This window comes from Salvelinus namaycush, unplaced genomic scaffold, assembly GCF_016432855.1.
Source record: "Salvelinus namaycush isolate Seneca unplaced genomic scaffold, SaNama_1.0 Scaffold60, whole genome shotgun sequence".
In the NCBI taxonomy this organism is placed as follows: domain Eukaryota; kingdom Metazoa; phylum Chordata; class Actinopteri; order Salmoniformes; family Salmonidae; genus Salvelinus; species Salvelinus namaycush.
This window is the reverse complement of record NW_024061309.1, coordinates 4,013-30,768: the sequence shown is the minus strand read 5'-3', so window position 1 is coordinate 30,768 and position 26,756 is coordinate 4,013. Positions and strand designations below refer to the sequence as shown.

The window sequence follows — 26,756 nt, the reverse complement described above, 5'->3', positions numbered from 1 at the left end:
CTATATCCCTGGTCAAAAGTAGTGCACTATAAAAAGAATAGGATGCCATCTGGGACGTAGCCAGTTTCACTGGTTTTTGTTGTTGTAATAATAGCCTTGTGTGCAAATGAAACCCTTGGAGTTTGATTTGACGTGTCAGGTGGAATATAATACGCTGGAGAGGGGCAAGCTGAGGCACTTCAACACTTTTAGATTACAGACGGCAATTGGCGAGAGGTTTTAAATGGCTCTGTCCCCCTCTATGCCTCATTCATTGTAACTCCAGCTGAGTTGATAAGGCAGCTGAGTTGATATGGCAGCCGTAGTTGATAAGGCAGCCGTAGTTGATAAGGCAGCCGTAGTTGATAAGGCGGCCGAGTTAATAAGGCGGCCGTAGTTGATAAGGCAGCCGTAGTTGATAAGGCAGCCGTAGTTGATAAGGCAGCCGTAGTTGATAAGGCAGCCGTAGTTGATAAGGCAGCCGTAGTTGATATGGCAGCCGTAGTTGATAAGGCAGCTGAGTTGATAAGGCAGCTGAGTTGATAAGGCAGCTGAGTTGATAAGGCAGCTGAGTTGATAAGGCAGCTGAGTTAATAAGGCGGCCGTAGTTGATAAGGCGGCCGTAGTTGATAAGGCGGCCGTAGTTGATATGGCAGCCGTAGTTGATAAGGCAGCCGTGGTTGATAAGGCAGCCGTAGTTGATAAGGCAGCTGAGTTGATAAGGCAGCTGAGTTGATAAGGCAGCTGTAGTTGATAAGGCAGCTGAGTTAATAAGGCGGCCGTAGTTGATAAGGCGGCCGTAGTTGATAGGGCGGCCGTAGTTGATAAGGCAGCTGAGTTGATAAGGCAGCTGAGTTGATAAGGCGGCCGTGGTTGATAAGGCAGCCGTAGTTGATAAGGCGGCCGTAGTTGATATGGCAGCTGAGTTGATATGGCAGCCGTAGTTGATAAGGCAGCCGTGGTTGATATGGCAGCCGTAGTTGATAAGGCAGCCGTGGTTGATAAGGCAGCCGTAGTTGATAAGGCAGCCGTGGTTGATAAGGCAGCCGTAGTTGATAAGGCAGCCGTGGTTGATAAGGCAGCCGTGGTTGATATGGCAGCCGTAGTTGATAAGGCAGCCGTGGTTGATATGGCAGCCGTAGTTGATATGGCAGCCGTAGTTGATATGGCAGCCGTAGTTGATAAGGCAGCTGAGTTGATATGGCAGCCGTAGTTGATAAGGCAGCTGAGTTGATATGGCAGCCGTAGTTGATAAGGCAGCCGTGGTTGATAAGGCAGCCGTAGTTGATAAGGCAGCCGTAGTTGATAAGGCAGCCGTGGTTGATAAGGCAGCCGTGGTTGATAAGGCAGCCGTGGTTGATAAGGCAGCCGTAGTTGATAAGGCAGCCGTGGTTGATAAGGCAGCCGTGGTTGATAATGTTGTAGCCTGTGTACATTTACATTACTAATATATAAATGGTATGAGGTTTGGTGTAGTTAATGTTGAGGATGTAACGGCACTTTACTTAGCCTATCAACAGGGGGTACTTGAGTAGACTCATCAGATCATAGGCTTACTGGTAAAAATGCAATTTTCTTTAACCTTTATTTAACCAGGCAAGTCAGTTAAGAACAAATTCTCATTTACAATGACGGCCTAACCCGGACGATGCTGGGCCAATTGTGCGCCGCCCTATGGGACTCCCAATCACAGCCGGTTGTGATACAACCTGGATTCGAACCTGTAGTGACCCCTCTTGCACTGATATGCAGTGCCTTAGACCGCTGCACCCCTCGGGAGCCCAATGAGGAGGTAGTTCAGGGGTACTCCTGTCAGAGCAGACTTCAGTTGGTGGTAAAGTAAATGATAAAGGTTGGGCACACAATACAAGGCTACTTACTGGTTCACACAATACAAGGCTACTTACTGTTCACACAATACAAGGCTACTTACTGGTTCACACAATACAAGGCTACTTAATGGTTCACACAATACAAGGCTACTTAATGGTTCACACAATACAAGGCGACTTACTGTTCACACAATACAAGACGACTTACTGGTTCACACAATACAAGGCTACTTACTGTTCACACAATACAAGGCTACTTACTGTTCACACAATACAAGGCTACTTACTGGTTCACACAATACAAGGCTACTTACTGTTCACACAATACAAGGCGACTTACTGTTTCACACAATACAAGGCAACTTACTGTTCACACAATACAAGGCGACTTACTGGTTCACATAATACAAGGCAACTTACTGTTCACACAATACAAGGCTACTTACTGTTCACACAATACAATGCAACTTACTGTTCACACAATACAAGGCTACTTACTGTTCACACAATACAATGCTCCTTACTGACCAATCACCACTATACACACCTGTTCTGCAGCCTGGGCTGAATACAACAGGTGTAGACCTTACCGTGAAATGCTTACTTATAAGCCCAGTTCAAGAAATAGAGTTAAGAAAATATTAACTAAATAAAGGAAAGTTAAAAAAAATACAAAAAAATGCATCCAAAAGTAACACAAGAAAATGACATAACAATAACGAGGCTATATACAGTGGGTACCGGTACCGAGTCAATGTGCGAGGGTATATACAGTGGGTACCGGTACCGAGTCAATGTGCGAGGGTATATACAGTGGGTACCGGTACCGAGTCAATGTGCGGGGGTATATACAGTGGGTACCGGTACCGAGTCAATGTGCGGGGGTATATACAGTGGGTACCGGTACCGAGTCAATGTGCGAGGGTATATACAGTGGGTACCGGTACCGAGTCAATGTGCGAGGGTATATACAGTGGGTACCGGTACCGAGTCAATGTGCGGGGGTATATACAGTGGGTACCGGTACCGAGTCAATGTGCGAGGGTATATACAGTGGGTACCGGTACCGAGTCAATGTGCGAGGCTATATACAGTGGGTACCGGTACCGAGTCAATGTGCGAGGGTATATACAGTGGGTACCGGTACCGAGTCAATGTGCGAGGCTATATACAGTGGGTACCGGTACCGAGTCAATGTGCGAGGCTATATACAGTGGGTACCGGTACCGAGTCAATGTGCGAGGCTATATACAGTGGGTACCGGTACCGAGTCAATGTGCGAGGGTATATACAGTGGGTACCGGTACCGAGTCAATGTGCGAGGCTATATACAGTGGGTACCGGTACCGAGTCAATGTGCGAGGCTATATACAGTGGGTACCGGTACCGAGTCAATGTGCGAGGGTATATACAGTGGGTACCGGTACCGAGTCAATGTGCGAGGGTATATACAGTGGGTACCGGTACCGAGTCAATGTGCGAGGCTATATACAGTGGGTACCGGTACCGAGTCAATGTGCGAGGGTATATACAGTGGGTACCGGTACCGAGTCAATGTGCGAGGGTATATACAGTGGGTACCGGTACCGAGTCAATGTGCGAGGCTATATACAGTGGGTACCGGTACCGAGTCAATGTGCGAGGGTATATACAGTGGGTACCGGTACCGAGTCAATGTGCGAGGGTATATACAGTGGGTACCGGTACCGAGTCAATGTGCGAGGGTATATACAGTGGGCACCGGTACCGAGTCAATGTGCGAGGGTATATACAGTGGGTACCGGTACCGAGTCAATGTGCGAGGGTATATACAGTGGGTACCGGTACCGAGTCAATGTGCGAGGGTATATACAGTGGGTACCGGTACCGAGTCAATGTGCGAGGGTATATACAGTGGGTACCGGTACCGAGTCAATGTGCGAGGCTATATACAGTGGGTACCGGTACCGAGTCAATGTGCGAGGGTATATACAGTGGGTACCGGTACCGAGTCAATGTGCGAGGCTATATACAGTGGGTACCGGTACCGAGTCAATGTGCGAGGGTATATACAGTGGGTACCGGTACCGAGTCAATGTGCGAGGCTATATACAGTGGGTACCGGTACCGAGTCAATGTGCGAGGCTATATACAGTGGGTACCGGTACCGAGTCAATGTGCGAGGGTATATACAGTGGGTACCGGTACCGAGTCAATGTGCGAGGCTATAAACAGTGGGTACCGGTACCGAGTCAATGTGCGAGGGTATATACAGTGGGTACCGGTACCGAGTCAATGTGCGAGGGTATATACAGTGGGTACCGGTACCGAGTCAATGTGCGAGGGTATATACAGTGGGTACCGGTACCGAGTCAATGTGCGAGGGTATATACAGTGGGTACCGGTACCGAGTCAATGTGCGAGGCTATATACAGTGGGTACCGGTACCGAGTCAATGTGCGAGGGTATATACAGTGGGTACCGGTACCGAGTCAATGTGCGAGGGTATAGGTTAGATGAGGTCATTTGTAAAGTGAATGTACATAGATAATAAACAGCGAGTAGCAGCAGTGTAAAAACAAATGGGGGAGGGGGTCCAATGTAAATAGTCTGGGTGGCCATTTGATTAATTGTTCAGCAGTCTTATGGCTTGGGGGGGGTAGAAGCTGTTAAGGAGCCTTTTGGTCCTAGACTTGCCGTGCACTAGCAGAGAGAACAGTCTCTGTACAAAAGGCTCCCAAACAGCTATGGTGTATTATGGTGTATTATGTATATGTAGATTGTGTGTGTATGTATCCGGGCTCCCGAGTGGCACAGCGGTCTATGGCACTGCATCTCAGTGCAAGAGGCGTCACTGCAGTCCCTGGTTTGAATCCAGGCTGCATCACATCCGGCCATGATTGGGAGTCCCACAGGGCGGTGCACAATTGGCCCAGCGTCGTCTGGGATTGGCCGTCATTGTAAATAAGAATTTGTTCTTAATAACTGACTTGCCTAGTTAAATAAAAAATATGTGTGTATATGAATAGGATATAATTTTTATATAGGATGAGCCTTCACTAGAATACAGGCCATCATATATGTAGACTTGTCATTCTGCAGTAGTTATATAGGATGACCCTTCACTAGAATACAGGCCATCCTATATGTAGACTTGTCATTCTGCAGTAGTTATATAGGATGACCCTTCACTAGAATACAGGCCATCCTATATGTAGACTTGTCATTCTGCAGTAGTTATATAGGATGAGCCTTCACTAGAATACAGGCCATCATATATGTAGACTTGTCATTCTGCAGTAGTTATATAGGATGAGCCTTCACTAGAATACAGGCATCCTATATGTAGACTTGTCATTCTGCAGTAGTTATATAGGATGACCCTTCACTAGAATACAGGCCATCCTATATGTAGACTTGTCATTCTGCAGTAGTTATATAGGATGACCCTTCACTAGAATACAGGCCATCCTATATGTAGACTTGTCATTCTGCAGTAGTTATATAGGATGACCCTTCACTAGAATACAGGCCATCCTATATGTAGACTTGTCATTCTGCAGTAGTTATATAGGATGACCCTTCACTAGAATACAGGCCATCCTATATGTAGACTTGTCATTCTGCAGTAGTTATATAGGATGACCCTTCACTAGAATACAGGCCATCCTATATGTAGACTTGTCATTCTGCAGTAGTTATATAGGATGACCCTTCACTAGAATACAGGCCATCCTATATGTAGACTTGTCATTCTGCAGTAGTTATATAGGATGACCCTTCACTAGAATACAGGCCATCCTATATGTAGACTTGTCATTCTGCAGTAGTTATATAGGATGACCCTTCACTAGAATACAGGCCATCCTATATGTAGACTTGTCATTCTGCAGTAGTTATATAGGATGACCCTTCACTAGAATACAGGCCATCCTATATGTAGACTTGTCATTCTGCAGTAGTTATATAGGATGACCCTTCACTAGAATACAGGCCATCCTATATGTAGACTTGTCATTCTGCAGTAGTTATATAGGATGACCCTTCACTAGAATACAGACCATCCTATATGTAGACTTGTCATTCTGATAATGGTTGTGGATTATTATTGTATACATGAATCCTCATGATTTATTCTCTCCTTTTTAGAACCACATATAAAATACCTCTAATGGAAGCAGCTGTGTGTGTGTCTCTCTAACAGCAACCTTGGGGCCAGAATTCAGTTTACAATCCTATCCTCTAACCCATCCCCTTATCTCCTCTCTTGTCCTTCAGACGGCCTATAAAGCCTGCAGCCTGGCACACTCAAGATGCCGTCGCTGTCACCAACGTTACAGTATGCTGCCTGCCGTGGTGAAGCTCTGCTGTGGAATCTCCTACCCTCACCTCAGGACCATGGCAGGTAAAAACATACAACTATATATCATCTTGGTTGTGTCCCAAGTGGCTCCCTATTCCCTATATAGTGCATTACTTTTGACCAGGGCACTACAGGGGGCCATTTTGGATGCAGGCCTGGAGAGAAGCATCAATTTTCTCTCATTCCTTAGATTGTAGGATTACCGTGTCTTGCACACTGCACATAGCCTGGTCCCAGATCAGGCTATCAAAAAAAAAAAATGTAAAAAATCAGTTTGTGCTGCCTTGCCAACTCCCTCCTATGGTCATTGCAAGACAGCTCAAACAGATCCGGGACCAGCCAGTGCACGTGCATCTGGATGGAGTTATCTCTTGTTGCTGTTAATACTATGGCGTCTTGACTGCGTCTTGACTGTGACTAGTAGTAGTCTTAGTTTGTGGAGAGAAATCCTGTGAAGTCCTCATCAAAGTTTACAGCACTTTGACTTGCAGAATGGATCAAATGCAGCCTGAGTGGCAGCCTGTGTCATGCTAAACATGTTTGGCTTGATAGTGAACAATGGAGTTGACAAGAGAACAAACAGATCTGGGACCAGGCTATAGAAGGAGACAACAGATATGGGACCAGGCTATAGTAGGAGACAACAGATCTGGGACCAGGTTATAGTAGGAGACAACAGATCTGGGACCAGGTTATAGTAGGAGACAACAGATCTAGAACCAGGCTATAGAAGGAGACAATAGATATGGGACCAGGTTATAGTAGGAGACAACAGATCTGGGACCAGGCTATAGAGTGAGACAACAGATCTGGGACCAGGCTATAGAATGAGACAACAGATCTGGGACCAGGCTATAGTAGGAGACAACAGATCTGGGACCAGTTTATAGAAGGAGACAACAGATCTGGGACCAGGCTATAGGAGGAGACAACAGATCTGGGACCAGGCTATAGAAGGAGTCAACAGATCTGGCACCAGTTTATAGAAGGAGACAACAGATCTGGGACCAGGCTATAGAAGGAGACAACAGATATGGGACCAGGTTATAGTAGGAGACAACAGATCTGAGACCAGGCTATAGAATGAGACAACAGATCTGGGACCAGGCTATAGAAGGAGACGACAGATCTGGGACCAGGCTTATAGAAGGAGACAACAGATCTGGGACCAGGCTATAGAAGGAGACAACAGATCTGGGACCAGGTTATAGTAGGAGACAACAGATATGGGACCAGGCTATAGTAGGAGACAACAGATCTGGGACCAGGCTATAGTAGGAGTAAACAGATCTGGGACCAGGCTATAGTAGGAGTAAACAGATCTGGGACCAGGCTATAGAAGGAGACAACAGATCTGGGACCAGGCTATAGAAGGAGACAACAGATATGGGACCAGGCTATAGTAGGAGACAACAGATCTGGGACCAGGTTATAGTAGGAGACAACAGATCTGGGACCAGGCTATAGAAGGAGACAACAGATCTGGGACCAGGCTATAGTGGAGACAACAGATCTGGGACCAGGCTATAGAAGGAGACAACAGATCTGGGACCAGGTAATAGTAGGAGACAACAGATCTGAGACCAGGCTATAGAAGGAGACAACAGATCTGGGACCAGGCTATAGAAGGAGACAACAGATCTGGGACCAGGCTATAGAAGGAGACAACAGATCTGGGACCAGGCTATAGTAGGAGACAACAGATCTGGGACCAGGCTATAGAAGGAGACAACAGATCTGGGACCAGGCTATATGAAATGTGCTCTACAAATGAAAGCTGACTGTTGCTATTATTGTCATCCTACGACAGGACTGCAACGGCTAGCTATCACAGCGATCGGCCAGGAGCTAGCTCACATGCAGAGGAATGGGCAGACCCACCTACCAGCATGGACCAGCCATATGGGTTGGCAGACTGGCACCGCTCAGCATCAACACAGTGGTAAGCCTGACGATGATACACACATTACACACATTTTCAATGACATTATTATTTTACACAGAGCACAAACTGCCCTTATTTTAGTTATAATGACATATTTTCAAGGGCATTACTTTTTCCTATAACTTGTCCTGACCATTGAATATTAAACAGCTTCAATTCGAACTGAATAAAGTGAGTGCTGCTGTGAGGGCTGTTTTTCATGTGTGTATGTAAACGTGTTACAGAGAGCTCCAGAAGAGAGGTAGTCATCCCAGTCCCGTTGAAAGAGGAGGAGCTGCTGTACATAAGGAGTGGGCACGAGGCGCTGACCAAGGCTCTGGACATTGTTGAGGATAAGAACGGATGGAACACAGAACTCACAGAGGTAGTGCATCATCCTTACATCATCGTTGATTAAAGAGGCAATCCGGGATTTGTATATAGATTTTTGTCAAAACATCCTGTATTTTCCCTTTAAAATATGTTGCTCCCTGTGTTCATGCATATCTTTTCAATCTCCACAAATAGCTATGGAAACCTTGTACTGATGTCAAACCACCAAACTGTCATATAAGACAAGGGGGGGGTACATGATCTGAATAGCTTTTGCTATGGAAACCTTGTACTGATGTCAAACCACCAAACTGTCATATAAGACAAGGGGGGGGGGGGGGGGGTACATGATCTGAATAGCTTTTGCTATGGAAACCTTGTACTGATGTCAAACCACCAAACTGTCATATAAGACAAGGGGGGGGGGGTACATGATCTGAATAGCTTTTGCTATGGAAACCTTGTACTGATGTCGAACCACCAAACTGTCATATAAGACAAGGGGGGGGGGGTACATGATCTGAATAGCTTTTGCTATGGAAACCTTGTACTGATGTCGAACCACCAAACTGTCATATAAGACAAGGGGGGGGGTGGGGGGGGGGGGGGGGGGGGGGGGGGGGGGGGTACATGATCTGAATAGCTTTTGCTATGGAAACCTTGTACTGATGTCGAACCACCAAACTGTCATATAAGACAAGGGGGGGGGGGGGTACATGATCTGAATAGCTTTTGCTATGGAAACCTTGTACTGATGTCGAACCACCAAACTGTCATATAAGACAAGGGGGGGGGGGTACATGATCTGAATAGCTTTTGCTATGGAAACCTTGTACTGATGTCGAACCACCAAACTGTCATATAAGACAAGGGGGGGGGGGGGGGGGGGGGGGGTACATGATCTGAATAGCTTTTGCTATGGAAACCTTGTACTGATGTCGAACCACCAAACTGTCATATAAGACAAGGGGGGGGGGGGGGTACATGATCTGAATAGCTTTTGCTATGGAAACCTTGTACTGATGTCGAACCACCAAACTGTCATATAAGACAAGGGGGGGGGGGTACATGATCTGAATAGCTTTTGCTATGGAAACCTTGTACTGATGTCGAACCACCAAACTGTCATATAAGACAAGGGGGGGGGGGGGGGGGGGGGGTACATGATCTGAATAGCTTTTGCTATGGAAACCTTGTACTGATGTCGAACCACCAAACTGTCATATAAGACAAGGGGGGGGGGTACATGATCTGAATAGTTATTACCATGGTATCCTGTCTTCAAAAACCTTAAAATATAATTGACATGGGCACTTTGTGCTGCATACTGTTGCCACAATTTCTAACTTTCTAACATTTTACATTTTAGTCAATTAGCAGACGTTCTTATCCAAAGCAACTTACAGCCTGTGCATTCAATTTAGTTTCAAGTAGGGAACTTTTTGTCTTTTAGGAGAAAAATGCACTTTCCATAATCTCAGCACCCAGAACCAAATGTGTTATTAGTTATTTAATAAGGATCCCAGTAGCTGTTCCAGAAGCAGCAGTTACTCTTCTACTGACAGTCTCTCACAAGAGACTTAACTTTCTGAAACGGTGTGTTGTAAAGCTGCATACTAATGCCACATATCCAAACTTTCTCTTTCCGTTACTTTGACATTTAGGAAAACTTGATCTAAATAGCTATTACCATGGAAACCTTGTACCGGTAATATGCATATCAAATCAATTCAAATGTTATTGGTCACATGTTTAGCAGATGTTATTGCAGGTGTAGCGAAATGCTTGTTTTTCTAGCTCCAACAGTGCAGTAATATCTAACAATTCACAACAATACACACAAACCTAAAAGTAAAAGAATGTAATTAAGGAATATATAAATATTAGGATGAACAACATCGGAGTGGCATAGACTAAAATACAGTAGAATAGCATAAAGTATATAGATATGAGATGAGTAAAGCAAAAATATGTAAACATTATTAAAAGTCACTATTGTTCCATTATTAAAGTGGCCAGGGTTACATAACGGGGTGGAAGTCGCCTAGTGATGGCTATTTAACTTTCTGATGGCCTTGAGATAGAAGCTGTTTTTCAGTCTCTTGGTCCCACCTTCTGGATGATAACGGGGTGAACAGGCAGTGGCTTGGGTGGTTATTGTCCTTGATGATCTTTTTGGCCATCCTGTGATGTTGGATGCTGTAGGTGTCCTGGAGTGCAGGTAGTTTGCCCCTGGTGATGCGTTGGGCAGATCGCACCACCCTCTGGAGAGCCCTGCGGTTGAGAGCGGTGCAGTTGCCGTACCAGGCTGTGATACAGCCCAAGAGGATGCTCTCAATTGTGCATCTGTAGAAGTTTGTGAGGGTTTTAGGTGCCAAGCCAAATTTCTGATTGTCGGTGATGTGTAGAGGAACTTGAAGCTTTACACCTGCTCCACTGCGATTCCGTCGATGTGGATAGGGGCGTGCTCCCTCTGCTGTTTCCTGAAGTCCACGATCAGCTCCTTTGTTTTGTCGACATTGAGAGAGTGGTTATTTTCCTGGCACCACACTCGCAGGGCCCTCACCTCCTCCCAGTAGGCTGTCTTGTCATTATTGGTAATCAGGCCTACTACTGTTGTGTCATCTGCAAACTTGATGATTGAGTTGGAGGTGTGCGTGGCCACGCAGTCATGGGTGAACAGGGAGTACAGGAGGGGGCTGAGAACGCACCTTTATGGGGCACCTGTGTTGAGGATCAGCAAAGTGGAAGTGTTGTTCCTACCTTCACTACCTGGGGGGAGGCCCGTCAGGAAGTCCAGGACCCGGTTGCACAGGGCGGGTTTCAGGCCCAGGGCCCAGAGCTTAATGATGAGCTTGGTAGCGGGCCGTGTGGGTGGCACTGTGTTAACCTCAAAGGGCGCGAAAAAGGTGTTGAGCTTGACTGGATGCAAGACGTTAGTGTCCGCGACGTGGCTGGTTTTCCCTTTCTAGATGCCACACTGCCAAAAAGTTGTAACTCTGGAGTAGAGAAATGTTCTGTAATCTCAGGACCAAATGAAGTAGAAAGACTATCACAGGAGAACGTTCAGTAAACGTGTTCTATAGAAAAACAGGACATCATTAGAAACCTTCCTGAAAAATGTGTTGTTAAAGGAAACCATAAGGATGCCACATTACAACATTTCCTGTAACTTTCTGTCGTAGGAGAACGGGGATGTGATCTACAGTAAAGTGTTGTCTGGGGACAGGAAGGTCTTCAGACTGGAGACTGTGTTAGACGCCACCCCAGAAGAGATACATCACATCCTGTGGAAGGTGGAGGAGATGCACCAGTGGAACCCAAGCATCAAAAACATCAAGGTAACTGGTCCATCAAAAACATCAAGGTAACTGGTCCATCAAAAACATCAAGGTAACTGGTCCATCAAAAACATCAAGGTAACTGGTCCATCATAGTAGCGTAGTTGTTGGTCAATGTGTAATCTTAACACCTCCCCCTTAGGAAATCATTGATCTTCTGTTCTCCTTGGTCTCCATCCATTATGGCATCCTTTAGATTGTTATTCTACATATACACATGTGTTATTATCCAACTGGAATACTATTTACCTGCTAAGTATGTGTATTATGGTCTGTAAACTGTGAAATATTTGTAATAAGGTGTTTCTAAAACTCTAAAACTATTTATATTATTAATGCTATTATTATAACAACTATTATTATTATTACAATTTTATTTGTATTACTTTGTTTATTTATTTTTCCTTTTTCCTCTGTGATTTTAGGGGTGGGGGGAGCGGGAGGCATTAGGAAGGGTGGGAAACAGGGAGGGGGTCGGGGATCAATAGGGAATGTTCTGAAGGATTAGGGGTAAATAAATAAATAAAAAAGCAACGTGACTGTGCAAATTATAAAAATAAAAAAATATTGTTTATATATCTTCTTCAATAAAATATTATGAAAAAAAGAAAACAACGTCAAGATAAGCAGACTCATCTAAGCTGACATATTGAATTGTTTTAAGATGGGCATACTATGGATCATTCATCTAAGCTGACATATGGAATTGTTTTAAGATGGGCATACTATGGATCATTCATTTAAGCTGACATATGGAATTGTTTTAAGATGGGCATACTATGGATCATTCATTTAAGCTGACATATGGAATTGTTTTAAGATGGGCATACTATGGATCATTCATTTAAGCTGACATATGGAATTGTTTTAAGATGGGCATACTTTGGATCATTCTGCTTTTTTATTTAGAATTGTAGGACCCCTTTAGGTGTAAAAAAAATATATAACAAAATAATTTGATAAAATACTGAATTTGGCCTTTACTACTATAAGCACATGGATGGTACTGACTTCAGACGAGTCCCCTGACATTTGTCAGACGAGTCCCCTGACATTTGGGAGTGTTTCCGACACTACAGACATTTTCTTGAGAAGACCGATTTTGTGGGGACGGTCTCATGGTTTGACAAACACCGCTCTAGCTCTGCCACCTTCCACCGCAGACGCGGAAGTGCGACATTGGCGGATGCGGTGGATTGAGATGCATTCTATGCAAAAAAAACAGATACCATATCTCTAGCTTAAACTAGAGATTTTGATGGGGAATTGTTGATTGTGTTACTTAGATTGACGTACCGGTGTGTCAATCGACTATAGGGGTTTAAACCTGTCTAGCCCAGGCGTTCCGCTAGCGGAACTCCTCCCACATTCCACTGAAAAGGCAGAGAGCGAAATTCAAAAAATATTTTTTAGAAATATTTAACTTTCACGCATTAACAAGTCCAATACAGCAAATGAAAGATACACATCTTGTGAATCCAGTCAACATGTCCGATTTTTAAAATGTTTTACAGCGAAAACAGCACGTATATTTATGTTAGCTCACCACCAAATACAAAGAAGGACAGACATTTTTCACAGCACAGGTAGCATGCACAAAGCCAACCTAACTAACCAAGAACCAACCAAACTAACCAACAAACAACTTCATCAGATGACAGTCTTATAACATGTTATACAATAAATCTATGTTTTGTTCGAAAAATGTGCATATTTGAGGTATAAATCAGTTTTACATTGCAGCTACCATCACAGCTACCGTCAAAAATAGCACCGAAGCAGCCAGAGCAATTATAGAGACCAATGTGGAATAACTAAATACTCATCATAAAACGTTTCTGAAAAATACACAGCGTACAGCAACTGAAAGACACAGATCTTGTGAATCCAGACAATATTTCAGATTTTCTAAGTGTTTTACAGCGAAAACACAATATAGCGTTATATTAGCTTAGCACAATAGCAAACATTACAACAGCATTGATTCAAGCCAAACATAGCAACGTAACGTAACATAACGTATAAACCACCAAATATATTAATTTTTTCACTAACCTTCTCAGAATTCTTCAGATGACAGTCCTATAACATCATATTACACAATGCATATAGAGTTTGTTCGAAAATGTGCATATTTAGCGGCACAAATCGTGCTTATTCAATGATAATAGTGTCCATAACGTCAAGCAATCTGTCCGGCGCCATCTTGGAACGGCACCTATTCTTATCGAAAACTATTCATAAACTTGACTAAAAAAATACAGGTTGGACAGCAATTGAAAGACAAATTAGTTCTTAATGCAATCGCTGGGTTAAATTTTTAAAATTAACGTAACTGCGCAATACACCGTGCGATAAAGCAAAGCTACACTGCAAGTAATGGAGTCTTATGCATTTGAATTTTTTCAACAGAACAATGAATTATCAGCATAAAGACTGCTTACTATTAGCTGAGCTTCCATCAGAATCTTGGGCAAGGTGTCCTTTCTTCAGAACAATCGTCTTTTGGCTGAAAGATGTCCTCTTGTCCTGTCGAATTAGCCGCTAACGTTAGCCACCCACTGGAGAGGTGCCCAACTAGTGGAAGCGCGTCACAAAGAAATCCAGGAAAATCGCAATAAACTGCTATAAGTCGGTTTAAATTAACTACCTTATGATGTCTTTAACACCTATAACGAATAAAAACATGACCGGAGATATAGAACTACTAAAACGAAAGCGTTTGCAGGACGCCATTGTGATGTCTTCATGCGTCAAGCGCACTGTTGAAAAGGACGGTCCTTCCGCTCCAGGGTCTATATATAGGGCCCAGATTGCGCAATCCACTCCATTCAAAATCTCCCCGCTTACTGACATCTAGAGGAAGACGTATGCAGTGCATGTACCCTCATAGCTTGCATGGGGACTTATAAACTGATCTCAGAACAGGGACCTCGATTTCTGAAATCTCACTCCCTGACAGGAAAAGTGCTGCAGAATGAGTTCTGTTTCACTCAGAGAAATAATTCAAACGGTTTTAGAAACTAGAGAGTGTTTTCTATCCAATAGTAATAATAATATGCATATTGTACGAGCAAGAATTGAGTACGAGGCAGTTTAATTTGGGAACACATTTTTCCAAAGTCGAAATAGCACCCCCCATAGGCTCAAGAGGCTAAATAATTCAGTAAATCACTTGACAAAAATTAGGTAAGCATAAAACAGTCAACAACTTCAGGACTACAGACCCCCAGAAATTGTCAGTCCGCCTTCTAGTGGCGAAAGTAAGAACTGCAGAAAATGCACGGTCAAATAGGAGAATAATATATATTTTTATAGAGGCACACTGAAACAAGAAACGGGACACGGTGTGTAAATGATAACACATCAGTGCAGGAAATGAATACATGGATTAAATTTACTGGAAGTGAATGCTGGAATTAAACAATTAACTATGTAAATGAGCAAAAGCTGTATGCATTAAGGAAATAGACACCTGGCTCAAATAGAAGCCTGTCTCTAATAAAGGCCTGTTGTGTTCAGTGAATTAAGCAAATAACCACCCGGGCTATTAATTGAAGTTTTACGGTAGACATGGACCACACAGTGTCAATAGTCGATAGTGTCGATAGTTTTACGGTAGACATGGACCACACAGTGTCAATAGTCAATGGTTTTATGGTAGATGTGGACCATACAGTGTCAATAGTCGATAGTGTCGCTAGTTTTACGGTAGACGTGGACCACACAGTGTCGATAGTCGATGGTTTTATGGTAGATGTGGACCATACAGTGTCAATAGTCGATAGTGTCGCTAGTTTTACGGTAGACGTGGACCACACAGTGTCGATAGTCGATAGTGTCGCTAGTTTTACGGTAGACGTGTACCACACAGTGTCAATGGTCGATAGTGTCACTAGTTTTATGGTAGACGAGGACCACACAGTGTCAATAGTTGATAGTGTCGCTAGTTTTACGGTAGACGAGGACCACACAGTGTCGATAGTCGATAGTGTCGCTAGTTTTACGGTAGACGTGGACCACACAGTGTCGATAGTCGATAGTGTCGCTAGTTTTACGGTAGACGAGGACCACACAGTGTCAATAGTTGATAGTGTCGCTAGTTTTACGGTAGACGAGGACCACACAGTGTCAATAGTTGATAGTGTCGCTAGTTTTACGGTAGACGAGGACCACACAGTGTCGATGGTCGATAGTGTCGCTAGTTTTACAGTAGACGAGGACCACACAGTGTCGATAGTCGATAGTGTCGCTAGTTTTACGGTAGACGTGGACCACACAGTGTCAATAGTTGATAGTGTCGCTAGTTTTACGGTAGACGAGGACCACACAGTGTCAATAGTTGATAGTGTCGCTAGTTTTACGGTAGACGAGGACCACACAGTGTCGATGGTCGATAGTGTCGCTAGTTTTACAGTAGACGAGGACCACACAGTGTCGATAGTCGATAGTGTCGCTAGTTTTACGGTAGACGTGGACCACACAGTGTCAATAGTTGATAGTGTCGCTAGTTTTACGGTAGACGAGGACCACACAGTGTCAATAGTTGATAGTGTCGCTAGTTTTACGGTAGACGAGGACCACACAGTGTCGATGGTCGATAGTGTCGCTAGTTTTACAGTAGACGAGGACCACACAGTGTCGATAGTCGATAGTGTCGCTAGTTTTACGGTAGACGTGGACCACACAGTGTCAATAGTTGATAGTGTCGCTAGTTTTACGGTAGACGAGGACCACACAGTGTCAATAGTTGATAGTGTCGCTAGTTTTACGGTAGACGAGGACCACACAGTGTCGATGGTCGATAGTGTCGCTAGTTTTACGGTAGACGTGGACCACACAGTGTCGATAGTCGATAGTATCGCTAGTTTTACGGTAGACGAGGACCACACAGTGTCAATAGTCGATAGTGTCGCTAGTTTTACGGTAGACGAGGACCACACAGTGTCGATAGTTGATAGTGTCACTAGTTTTACGGTAGACGTGGACCACACAGTGCCGATAGTTGATAGTGTCGCTAGTTTTACGGTAGACGAGGACCACACAGTGTCAATAGTCGATAGTGTCGCTAGTTTTACGGTAGACGTGGACCACACAGTGTCGATAGTCGATAGTATCGCTAGTTTTACGGTAGACGAGGACCACACAGTGTCAATAGTCGATAGTGTCGTTAGTTTTACGGTAGACGAGGACCACACAGTGTCGATAGTCGATAGTGTCGCTAGTTTTACGGTAGACGAGGACCACACAGTGTCGATAGTTGATAGTGTCGCTAGTTTTACGGTAGACGTGGATCACACAGTGTCGATAGTCTTTACAACACCAGGATATCACACTTGTCTTGTGACATTCTGATGAGGGAAGAACAAACTACTACGGCAGATCCTGTGTCTTCAGCTGGCATTATAAAGCCTTCGTCCCAACTGGCATCCTATTCCCTATACAGTGCACTAGTTGTGACATGAGAAATCAGTGCACCATATAGGGAATATGGTCCTATTTGGGACACATAGCAGTACAGTAAATGATATTGTTAGTCTGTCTCTTGTGTTGAAGGTTCTAAAGCAAGCTGGCCCGGAAACCATGGTTACGCACGAGGTGTCAGCAGAGACAGCCGGCAACCTGATAGGCCAGAGAGACTTCCTGAGTGTGAGACACTTCTCCAGACAGGAGTCATGTATCTATCTGGGGGGAGCAGCCACGCACCTGGAGTCCTTCCCTCCTCAGAAAGGCTTCGTCAGGTAACAAGAACACCGGCTTTGCTCGGATAAGCCTGGCTCATAGAGTTGGATAGAGGGTGCGCTTGGACCAAAGCCTGTTTATGGCTCATAGAGTTGGATAGAGGGCACGCTTGGACCAAAGCCTGTTTATGGCTCATAGAGTTGGATAGAGGGCACGCTTGGACCAATGCCTGTTTATGGCTCATAGAGTTGGATAGAGGGCGCGCTTGGACCAAAGCCTGTTTATGGCTCATGCTGTCACAGAAGGGTCATTGCAAAGGTTATTTGATATAAAGGTTATTCTAGGTTCAGTTAATAATCATGCTGTAGGTGTCTATACATTACATTGTTAATGGAGTTTTAATGAGTGATTTTGTTTACTTGATCTGAACAGAGCGGAGGACGGACCAACGTGTATTGTCATCGAGCCCCTGGCAGACGACACAGGCAGGAGCCACTTTACGTGGCTCCTCAACATGGATGTCAAGGTAGATTTAAAAAAAAAAAAAAAAAGTTTTTATCAACTTTAATTTCGTATCCACTTCCTGAATTGAGTGACTTGAATTCAAATTGATTGACCCCAACTTGTTAGGCTACACATGGACTAGGATGTTATCACATGTCAGTTTAGATCATGAATATTCATTCAAACCTCCCCTTAAGCTTGGGCCTTTCAATTCTCCATGTCCTCGCCCTCGCCCTCCTTACCGGTCTCGGCCGGCTGCCCGACCTTGCATTCGAGGCCAAAGGCCCTTAGGATGTCCAGTGAGTACAGCAGGGTCCGTCTACTGATCACAGCCGCGAATCTCGCACTTCGCGACTTGGATAGGCCCAGTGTCCTCAGCAGATCGAAGTTTGAGGTGGGCTTAAGTAGCCTGAGTGCCAGTCTGTTTGTGCTATTGTGCCAACTCCTTGTCATTCATTGTCATGCCAAACATGTTCATATGACATATCGCACAAACAGACTGGCCCTCAGGCTACTGAAGAGGAGGTTTGAATTGATATTCAAGGCTACCATCAATGACTAAAGCTGCTGTGAAAATGACTTCTCCTTCACCCAAATACAGACAGTTGATGTTCTGAAAGAGCTGCAAAACCTGGACCCGTACAAATCAGCTGGGCTAGACAATCTGGACCCTCTCTTTCTAAAATTATCCGCCAAAATTGTTGCAACCCCTATTACTAGCCTCTTCAATCTCTCTTTTGTATCGTCGGAGATCCACAAAAAGATTGGAAAGCGGCTGCGGTCATCCCCCCCTTCAAAGGTGGAGACACTCTAGACCCAAACTGTTACAGACCTATATCCATCCTACCCTGCCTTTCTAAAGTCTTCGAAAGCCAAGTTATCAAACAGATCACCGACCATTTCGAATCCCATTTCGAGTCCTAAACGATATCATATCCACCATCAATAAAAGACAGTACTGTACAGCCGTCTTCATCGACCTGGCCAAGGCTTTTGACTCTTGTCAATCACTGCATTAATAGCCTTGGTTTCTCAAATGACTGCCTCGCCTGGTTCACCAACTACTTCTCTGGTAGAGTTCAGTGTGTCAAATCAGAGGGCCAGTTGTCCGGACCTCTGGCAGTCTTTATTGGGGTGCCACAGCGTTCAATTCTCGGGCCGACTCTTTTCTCTGTATACATCAATGATCAATGACGCTCTTGCTGCTGGTGATTCTCTGATCCACCTCTACGCAGACGACACCATTCTGTATACTTCTGGCCCTTCTTTGGACACTGTGTTAACAAACCTCCAAATGAGCTTCAATGCTAGTAAAACTTAAACCGATTGCTGCCCGCACCCGCCCGCCCGACTAGCATCACTACTGTAAACTACTGTAAACTCTCCTTCCAGACTCACATTAAGCATCTCCAATCCAAAATTAAATCTAGAATCGGCTTCCTATTTCGCAACAAAGCCTCATTCACTCATGCTGCCAAACATACCCTTGTAAAACTGACTATCCTGCCGATCCTTGACTTCGGCGATGTCATTTACAAAATAGCCTCCAACACTCTACTCAGACATCCAGTTTGCTATCACAGTGCCATCCATTTTGTCACCAAAGCCCCATATACTACCCACCACTGCGACCTGTATGCTCTCGTTGGCTGGCCCTCGCTACATATTCGTCGCCAAACCCACTGGATCCAGGTCATCTATAAGTCTTTGCTAGGTAAAACCCTGCCTTATCTCAGCTCACTGGTCACCATAGCAGCACCCACCCGTAGCACGCGCTCCAGCAGGTATATCTCACTGGTCATCCCCAAAGCCAACAACTGCTTTGGCTGCCTTTCCTTCCGGTTCTCTGCAGCCAATGACTGGAACAAATTGCAAAAAATCACTGAAGCTGGAGACTTATATCTCCCTCTCTAACTTTAAGCATCAGCTGTCAGAGCAGCTTACCGATCACTGTACCTGTAGACAGCCCATCTGTAAATAGCACACCCAACTACCTCATCCCCATATTGTTATTTATCTTTTTGCTCTTTTGCACCCCAGTATCTCTACATGCACATCATCATCTGCACATCTATCACTCCAGTGTTAATGCTAAATTGTAATTATTTCACCTCTATGGCCTGTTAATTGTCTTACCTCCCTAAACTTCTACATTTGCACACACTGTACATAGAAAAATATATTGTGTTATTGACTGTACGTTGTTTATGTGTAACTCTGTGTTGTTGTTTTTTGTCGCACAGCTTTGCTTTATCTTGTCCAGGTCACAGTTGTAAATGAGAACTTGTTCTCAACCAGCCTACCTGGTTAAATAAAGGTGAAATCAAAAATTAAATAATAATAAAAAGGACCTATAGCAGTCAGTCAATGTTCCCACAGCTAAAGCTGCTCCTCCATTCTCTACAAGCTCAAAATATCAACATGTTTTGCTGACAGATCCATTTGCCAATAGGGTTTTCACACACTCACATATATTTACACACACACAAACACACACACACACACACACACACACACACACACACACACACACACACACACACACACACACACACACACACACACACACACACACACACACACACACACACACACACACACACACACACACACACACACACACACACACACCTGGCTCCTGCTGCTGCCATTAGGGTTGGCATCAACATCTTTCTCTAAAACACTTCCTGTCAAATGAAGCTAAGCATGATGTTTCACAGGAAATGACCTGTCACTTTCAGCTGCTGGAACCTTCTATAGGTCTTCAGGTTGCTAAGACTGCTGTACTGATACGTTATAGAACTTCCTTAGAAGAACATGTATGATGAAGCAAGACCATCCAATGAAATGCAAGTACACAAATGCTGCTGTGCCGGGAATGGACCAGCACTGAAGCAGCAGCTGTCTTACTGAGGCACTGCTGCCATAGCGTGCACTTTACCATTTTTCATAAGACTAAACAAGACAAATACAAATCAATGTTCCAATCCTTTCACCATGTTGACACCTCATTTACACATAGGATGAGACATGGTCTACCTTCATCACCATGATAACACCTCATTTACACATAGGGTGAGACATGGTCTACCTTCATCACCATGTTGACACCTCATTTACACATAGGATGAGACATGGTCTACCTTCATCACCATGTTGACACCTCATTTACACATAGGGTGAGACATGGTCTACCTTCATCACCATATTGACATAGGGTGAGACATGGTCTACCTTCATCACCATGTTGACATAGGGTGAGACATGGTCTACCTTCATCACCATATTGACATAGGGTGAGACATGGTCTACCTTCATCACCATGACGACACCTCATTTACACATAGGATGAGACATGGTCTATCTTCATCACCATGTTGACATAGGGTGAGACATGGTCTACAGTGGTTGCTCCACTAAAAGTTTTGCTATTATGCTGCGGTACTTAGAGGTCATTTGTGGTTTAGTACGGTACCCTGCGTCACCACTTCATTGCTCCAGACCACCACAAGGGGGAGTTAGAGCACTGATTATGCTTTTGGGTCCTACTGTGTCTCTAACTGACAATGAATGGGCGACATAAACCTAAATAGAAACTGATAATTGTGCACGACTTCGGTATTACTTACTAAAACTGTTGTTACACTAAGGTTTTTATTATTTTATTTTGTTAGGATTATTTTGCTCTTACTGTAGTACTGTAGTCTACTCCCGACCGTCACGTTGTACAGCGTCATATTTTCCGTTCCATCCTGACGGAAACCCAGAGGGTTTTACGTTTTTTCTTGGAGGAGAAACACCATAATATTAATCAAATTAATTAAGCAGGTACCAGTTAAAAGTTTGGACACCTACTCATTCCAGGGTTTTTCTTTATTTTTACTATTTTCTACATTGTAGAATAATAGTGAATACATCACAACAATGAAATAACACATATGGAATCAGTTAAGAACACATTCTTATTTACAAGGTCAGCCTACTCCTTTCTCCCCGTCTGGGAATTGAACCCCGGTCTCCCACGTGCCCGCATGACACAGGGATTCCTTGGCTAAATAGCCCAGCGCTTTAGCCTACTCCGGAACATCACGTTGTACCGCGACATATTTTCCATCCCCTCATAACGGAAACCCAGAGGGTTTTTCGTTTTTCTTAGAGTAGAAACAACACAATATTAATCTAATTAATTAAGCAACATTTCTTAAAATCAGTCCCATATACTATGCTCTTACCAAAAAAAGTTTTAAATTCTCTAGTACAGCCACTATTGAAGGCTATCAAATGCTTCTCAAAGATGCCCTCTGGTGGTCAAACTAGAACTAACCAGCATTAATGGTACCAGTAGTTGGCACTTAAATAACGTGCCATAGAATTCTGCGGCACTACGCAAGCTGTGCTGCAGTACCCCGCAACTTTTAAAGAACGAACCATTGTACCTTCATTACCATGATGACACCTAATTTACACATATGGTGAGATATGGTCTACCTTCATTAGAACGCTGCTCTCACTGCCACTGTATCTATGTACAGTGCAGTGCCTTTGGAAAATATTCAGACCCCTTGACTTTTTCCACATTTTGTTAGGTTACAGTCTTATTCTAAAATGTCTTAAATTGTAATTTTTTTCTCATCAATCTACACACAATTTGTTTTTTATTTAACCTTTATTTAACCAGGTAGGCTAGTTGAGAACAAGTTCTCATTTACAACTGCGACCCGGCCAAGATAAAGCAAAGCAGTGCGACACAAACAACAACACAGAGTTACACTTGAAATAAACAAGCGTACAGTCAATAACACATAGAAAAGTCTGTATACAGTGTGTGCAAATGAAGTAAGATTAGGGAGGTAAGGCAATAAATAGGCCAATAGTAGCGAAGTAATTGCAATTTAGCAAATTAACACTGGAGTGATAGATGAGCAGATGGTGATGTGCAAGTAGAAATACTGGTGTGCAAAAGAGCAGAAAAGTAAATAAAAACAATATGGGGATGAGGTAGGTAGATTGGATGGGCTATTTACAGATGGGCTATGTACAGCTGCAGCGATCATTTAGCTGCTCAGCTAGCTGACGTTTAAAGTTAGTGAGGGAAATATAAGTTCTCCCATCTCCACAGAGGAACTCTGGAGCTCTGTCAGAGTGACTATTGGGTTCTTGGTCACCTCCCTGACCAAGGCCCTTCTCCCCTGATTGCTCAGTTTGGCCAGGTGGTCAGCTCTAGGAAGAGTCTTGGTGATTCCAAACTTCTTCCATTTAAGAAAGATGGAGGCCACTGTGTTCTTGGGGACGTTAAATGCTGCAGAAATGTTTTGTTGATCTTCCCCAGATCTGTGCCTCGACGCAATCCTGTCTCGGAGCTCTACGGACAATTCCTTATTTACTGCTGCTCTTTAATGATTTGTTATTCTTATCTCTTACTTTTTAATCTTTTTTTTCTTAAAACTGTGTTGTTGTTAAGGGCTTATAAGTAAGCATTTCACTGTAAGGTTTACACCTGTTGTATTCGGCGCATGTGACAAATAAAATGTGATTTGAAGATTGAATATGTATGTATTGTATTGTCAGGGCTGGCTGCCAAAGTCAATCGTCAATCAAGCGTTGCCGCGAGCGCAGGTGGATTTCACCCGGTGTCTGCGCAGACGGCTGGCCGAGGGACCTACTCAGCGACACACAAACCACCATGCTCCCACAGTGTCTAGAGCCAGACAACCACCGCACACACTCTCTGACACACACTAAGTGGAGTTGAGTGCTTGGGAGTAGAGACAGAGACAGAGAGAGACTTAGAGAGAGACTGAAGGACCTGGCTGCCATTCACACACACAGAGAGAGACAGAACCTTCTGCAGGCTGGATCTGGCCTTTCACTAGTAGCACCCAGACACCCAGAGGAGAGCCACCCACCGCTGTGAAGACATGCCAGGGTGCCCTCTCTTTCAGGGTGTGTGACAGACACACACATCTACACACACACACACTACACACATACACTAAAGCTCAATCCATCCAAACTATTTTGTGAAAAAGTATCATATCTAAATCTGAAACGTAATAGACTACACATTGCAAGAATAGATCACATATCTGAACAGAATGTGTAATTTTGCCGCCTGTTAAAGACCCAAAAACAATATTTCAAATGAAAATTAGTTATTATTACCTACTTTAGCCATATTTTATTTTTGCCAAAACAGTAGTGTGTAGTTCCAATAGTTAGCTACACCGCTACATGGTAAAACAGTAGTGTGTAGTTCCAGTAGTTATCTACACCGCTACATGGTAAAACAGTAGTGTGTAGTTCCAGTAGTTATCTACACCGCTACATGGTAAAACAGTAGTGTGTAGTTCCTGTAGTTATCTACACCGCTACATGGTAAAACAGTAGTGTGTAGTTACAGTAGTTATCTACACCGCTACATGGTAAAACAGTAGTGTGTAGTTCCAGTAGTTAGCTACACCGCTACATGGTAAAACAGTAGTGTGTAGTTCCAGTAGTTAGCTACACCGCTACATGGTAAAACAGTAGTGTGTAGTTCCAGTAGTTATCTACACCGCTACATGGTAAAACAGTAGTGTGTAGTTCCAGTAGTTAGCTACACCGCTACATGGTAAAACAGTAGTGTGTAGTTACAGTAGTTATCTACACCGCTACATGGTAAAACAGTAGTGTGTAGTTCCAGTAGTTAGCTACACCGCTACATGGTAAAACAGTAGTGTGTAGTTCCAGTAGTTAGCTACACCGCTACATGGTAAAACAGTAGTGTGTAGTTACAGTAGTTAGCTACACCGCTACATGGTAAAACAGTAGTGTGTAGTTCCTGTAGTTAGCTACACGGTAAAACAGTAGTGTGTAGTTCCAGTAGTTAGCTACACCGCTACATGGTAAAACAGTAGTGTGTAGTTCCAGTAGTTAGCTACACCGCTACATGGTAAAACAGTGTGTAGTTCCTGTAGTTAGCTACACCGCTACATGGTAAAACAGTAGTGTGTAGTTCCTGTAGTTAGCTACACGGTAAAACAGTAGTGTGTAGTTCCAGTAGTTAGCTACACCGCTACATGGTAAAACAGTAGTGTGTAGTTCCAGTAGTTAGCTACACAGCTACATGGTAAAACAGTATTGTGTAGTTCCAGTAGTTAGCTACACCGCTACATGGTAAAACAGTAGTGTGTAGTTACAGTAGTTAGCTACACCGCTATATAGCAATATAATTAACTACTGAAAACACCACCAAGATTTGAATTTAGTTCAACTACCAGGCTACTGCAAAATGTAGTTACATTACTAGTTGAATTACATGTAGTTCACTACTACCCAACACAGCACTTGCGCACGCATGCACACACACACACACACACACACACACACACACACACACACACACACACACACACACACACACACACACACACACACACACACACACACACACACACACACACACACACACACACACACGCAGAGAGGTCTGGCCGTCTGAGAGAACAAGCTGAGAGAATAATAGGAATTGATGAATAATATACTGTACCAGTATCCAGGCTGCATCACAACTGGCCGTGATTGGGAGTCCCATAGGGCGGCGTAAAATTGGCCCAGCGCCGCCAGGGTTTGGCCGGTGTAGGCCGTCATTGTTGATAAGAATTTGTTCTTAACTGACTTGCCTAGTTAAATAAAGGTTAAATAAAAAAATATATATATAATAATAAACCACACAAACCTCATGACTATGTATTTCTATGTCTTCTGTAAGTCTGCAACTGCCTGAAACACTTCCAAAAGAAATGCCTTTCAGTCTACTATCAGATGCAATATTAGTAGCTGACTGTACAGTATGATGTGGTGCATTCTGGAGAGGAAAATAAAATAACCTTAATGTCTTCAAATATTGTTTCCAGCAGAGTTTTTTCAAAAACACTCCTCTTTCTACATTTCCATTTCATAAATATAATGTTAATAAAGCACAGAGAAGAGGAGGAACTGCAACGCTGCTGGGTTTTTCACGCTCAACAGTTTCCCGTGTGTATCAAGAATGGTCCACCACCCAAAGGCCATCCAGCTAACTTGACACAACTGTGGGAAGCATTGGATTCAACTTGGGCCAGCATCCCTGTGGAACGCTTTTGACACCTTGCAGAGTCCATGCCCTGATGAATTGAGGCTGTTCTGAGGGCAAAAGGGGGTGCAACTCAATATTACGAAGGTGTTCCTAATCAAATCAAATGTATTTATATAGCCCTTCTTACATCAGCTGATATCTCAAAGTGCTGTACAGAAACCCAGCCTAAAACCCCAAAGAGCAAGCAATAGAAGCACGGTGGCTAGGAAAAACTCCCTAGAAAGGCCAGAACCTAGGAAGAAACCTAGAGAGAAACCAGGCTATGAGGGGTGGCCAGTCCTCTTCTGGCTGTGCCGGGTGGAGATTATAACAGAACATGGCCAAGATGTTCAAATGTTTATAAATGACCAACATGGTCAAATAATAATAATCACAGTGGTTGTCGAGGGTGCAACAGGTCAGCACCTCAGGAGTAAATGTCAGTTGGCTTTTCATAGCCGATCATTGAGAGTATCTCTACCGCTCCTGCTGTCTCTAGAGAGTTGACAACAGCAGATCTGGGACAGGTAGCACGTCCGGTGAACAGGTCAGGGTTCCATAGCCGCAGACAGAACCGTTGAAACTGGAGCAGCAGCACGGCCAGGTGGACTGGGAACAGCAAGGAGTCATCATGCCAGGTAGTCCTGAGGCATGGTCCTAGGGCTTAGGTCCCCCGAGAGAAAGAAAGAATTAGAGAGAGCATACTTAAATTCACACAGGACAC

At 43.9% G+C, this 26,756-nt stretch overlaps 1 protein-coding gene across 1 annotated transcript; it reads left to right on the top strand.

Moving 5' to 3' along the window:
* The first annotated feature begins 6,131 nt into the window (after positions 1 to 6,131).
* On the top strand, positions 6,132 to 23,679 carry LOC120042026 (steroidogenic acute regulatory protein, mitochondrial-like). The gene is made up of 7 exons (XM_038986917.1): positions 6,132 to 6,195; positions 7,964 to 8,092; positions 8,353 to 8,462; positions 11,596 to 11,751; positions 17,308 to 17,492; positions 17,866 to 17,959; positions 23,506 to 23,679. Exons 1-7 carry the CDS (start codon positions 6,132 to 6,134, stop codon positions 23,677 to 23,679), a joined length of 912 nt encoding a protein of 303 aa, XP_038842845.1.
* Positions 23,680 to 26,756: the final 3,077 nt, after the last annotated feature.

Bases quoted from the DNA above. Each gene is read 5' to 3' on its own strand.
- LOC120042026 (XM_038986917.1), top strand. From the start codon at position 6,132: ATGCTGCCTGCCGTGGTGAAGCTCTGCTGTGGAATCTCCTACCCTCAC. The intron at 8,463-11,595 runs GTAGTGCATCAT...TTTCTGTCGTAG, and splicing joins GGAACACAGAACTCACAGAG to GAGAACGGGGATGTGATCTA. The intron at 17,493-17,865 runs GTAACAAGAACA...TGATCTGAACAG, and splicing joins CCTCAGAAAGGCTTCGTCAG to AGCGGAGGACGGACCAACGT.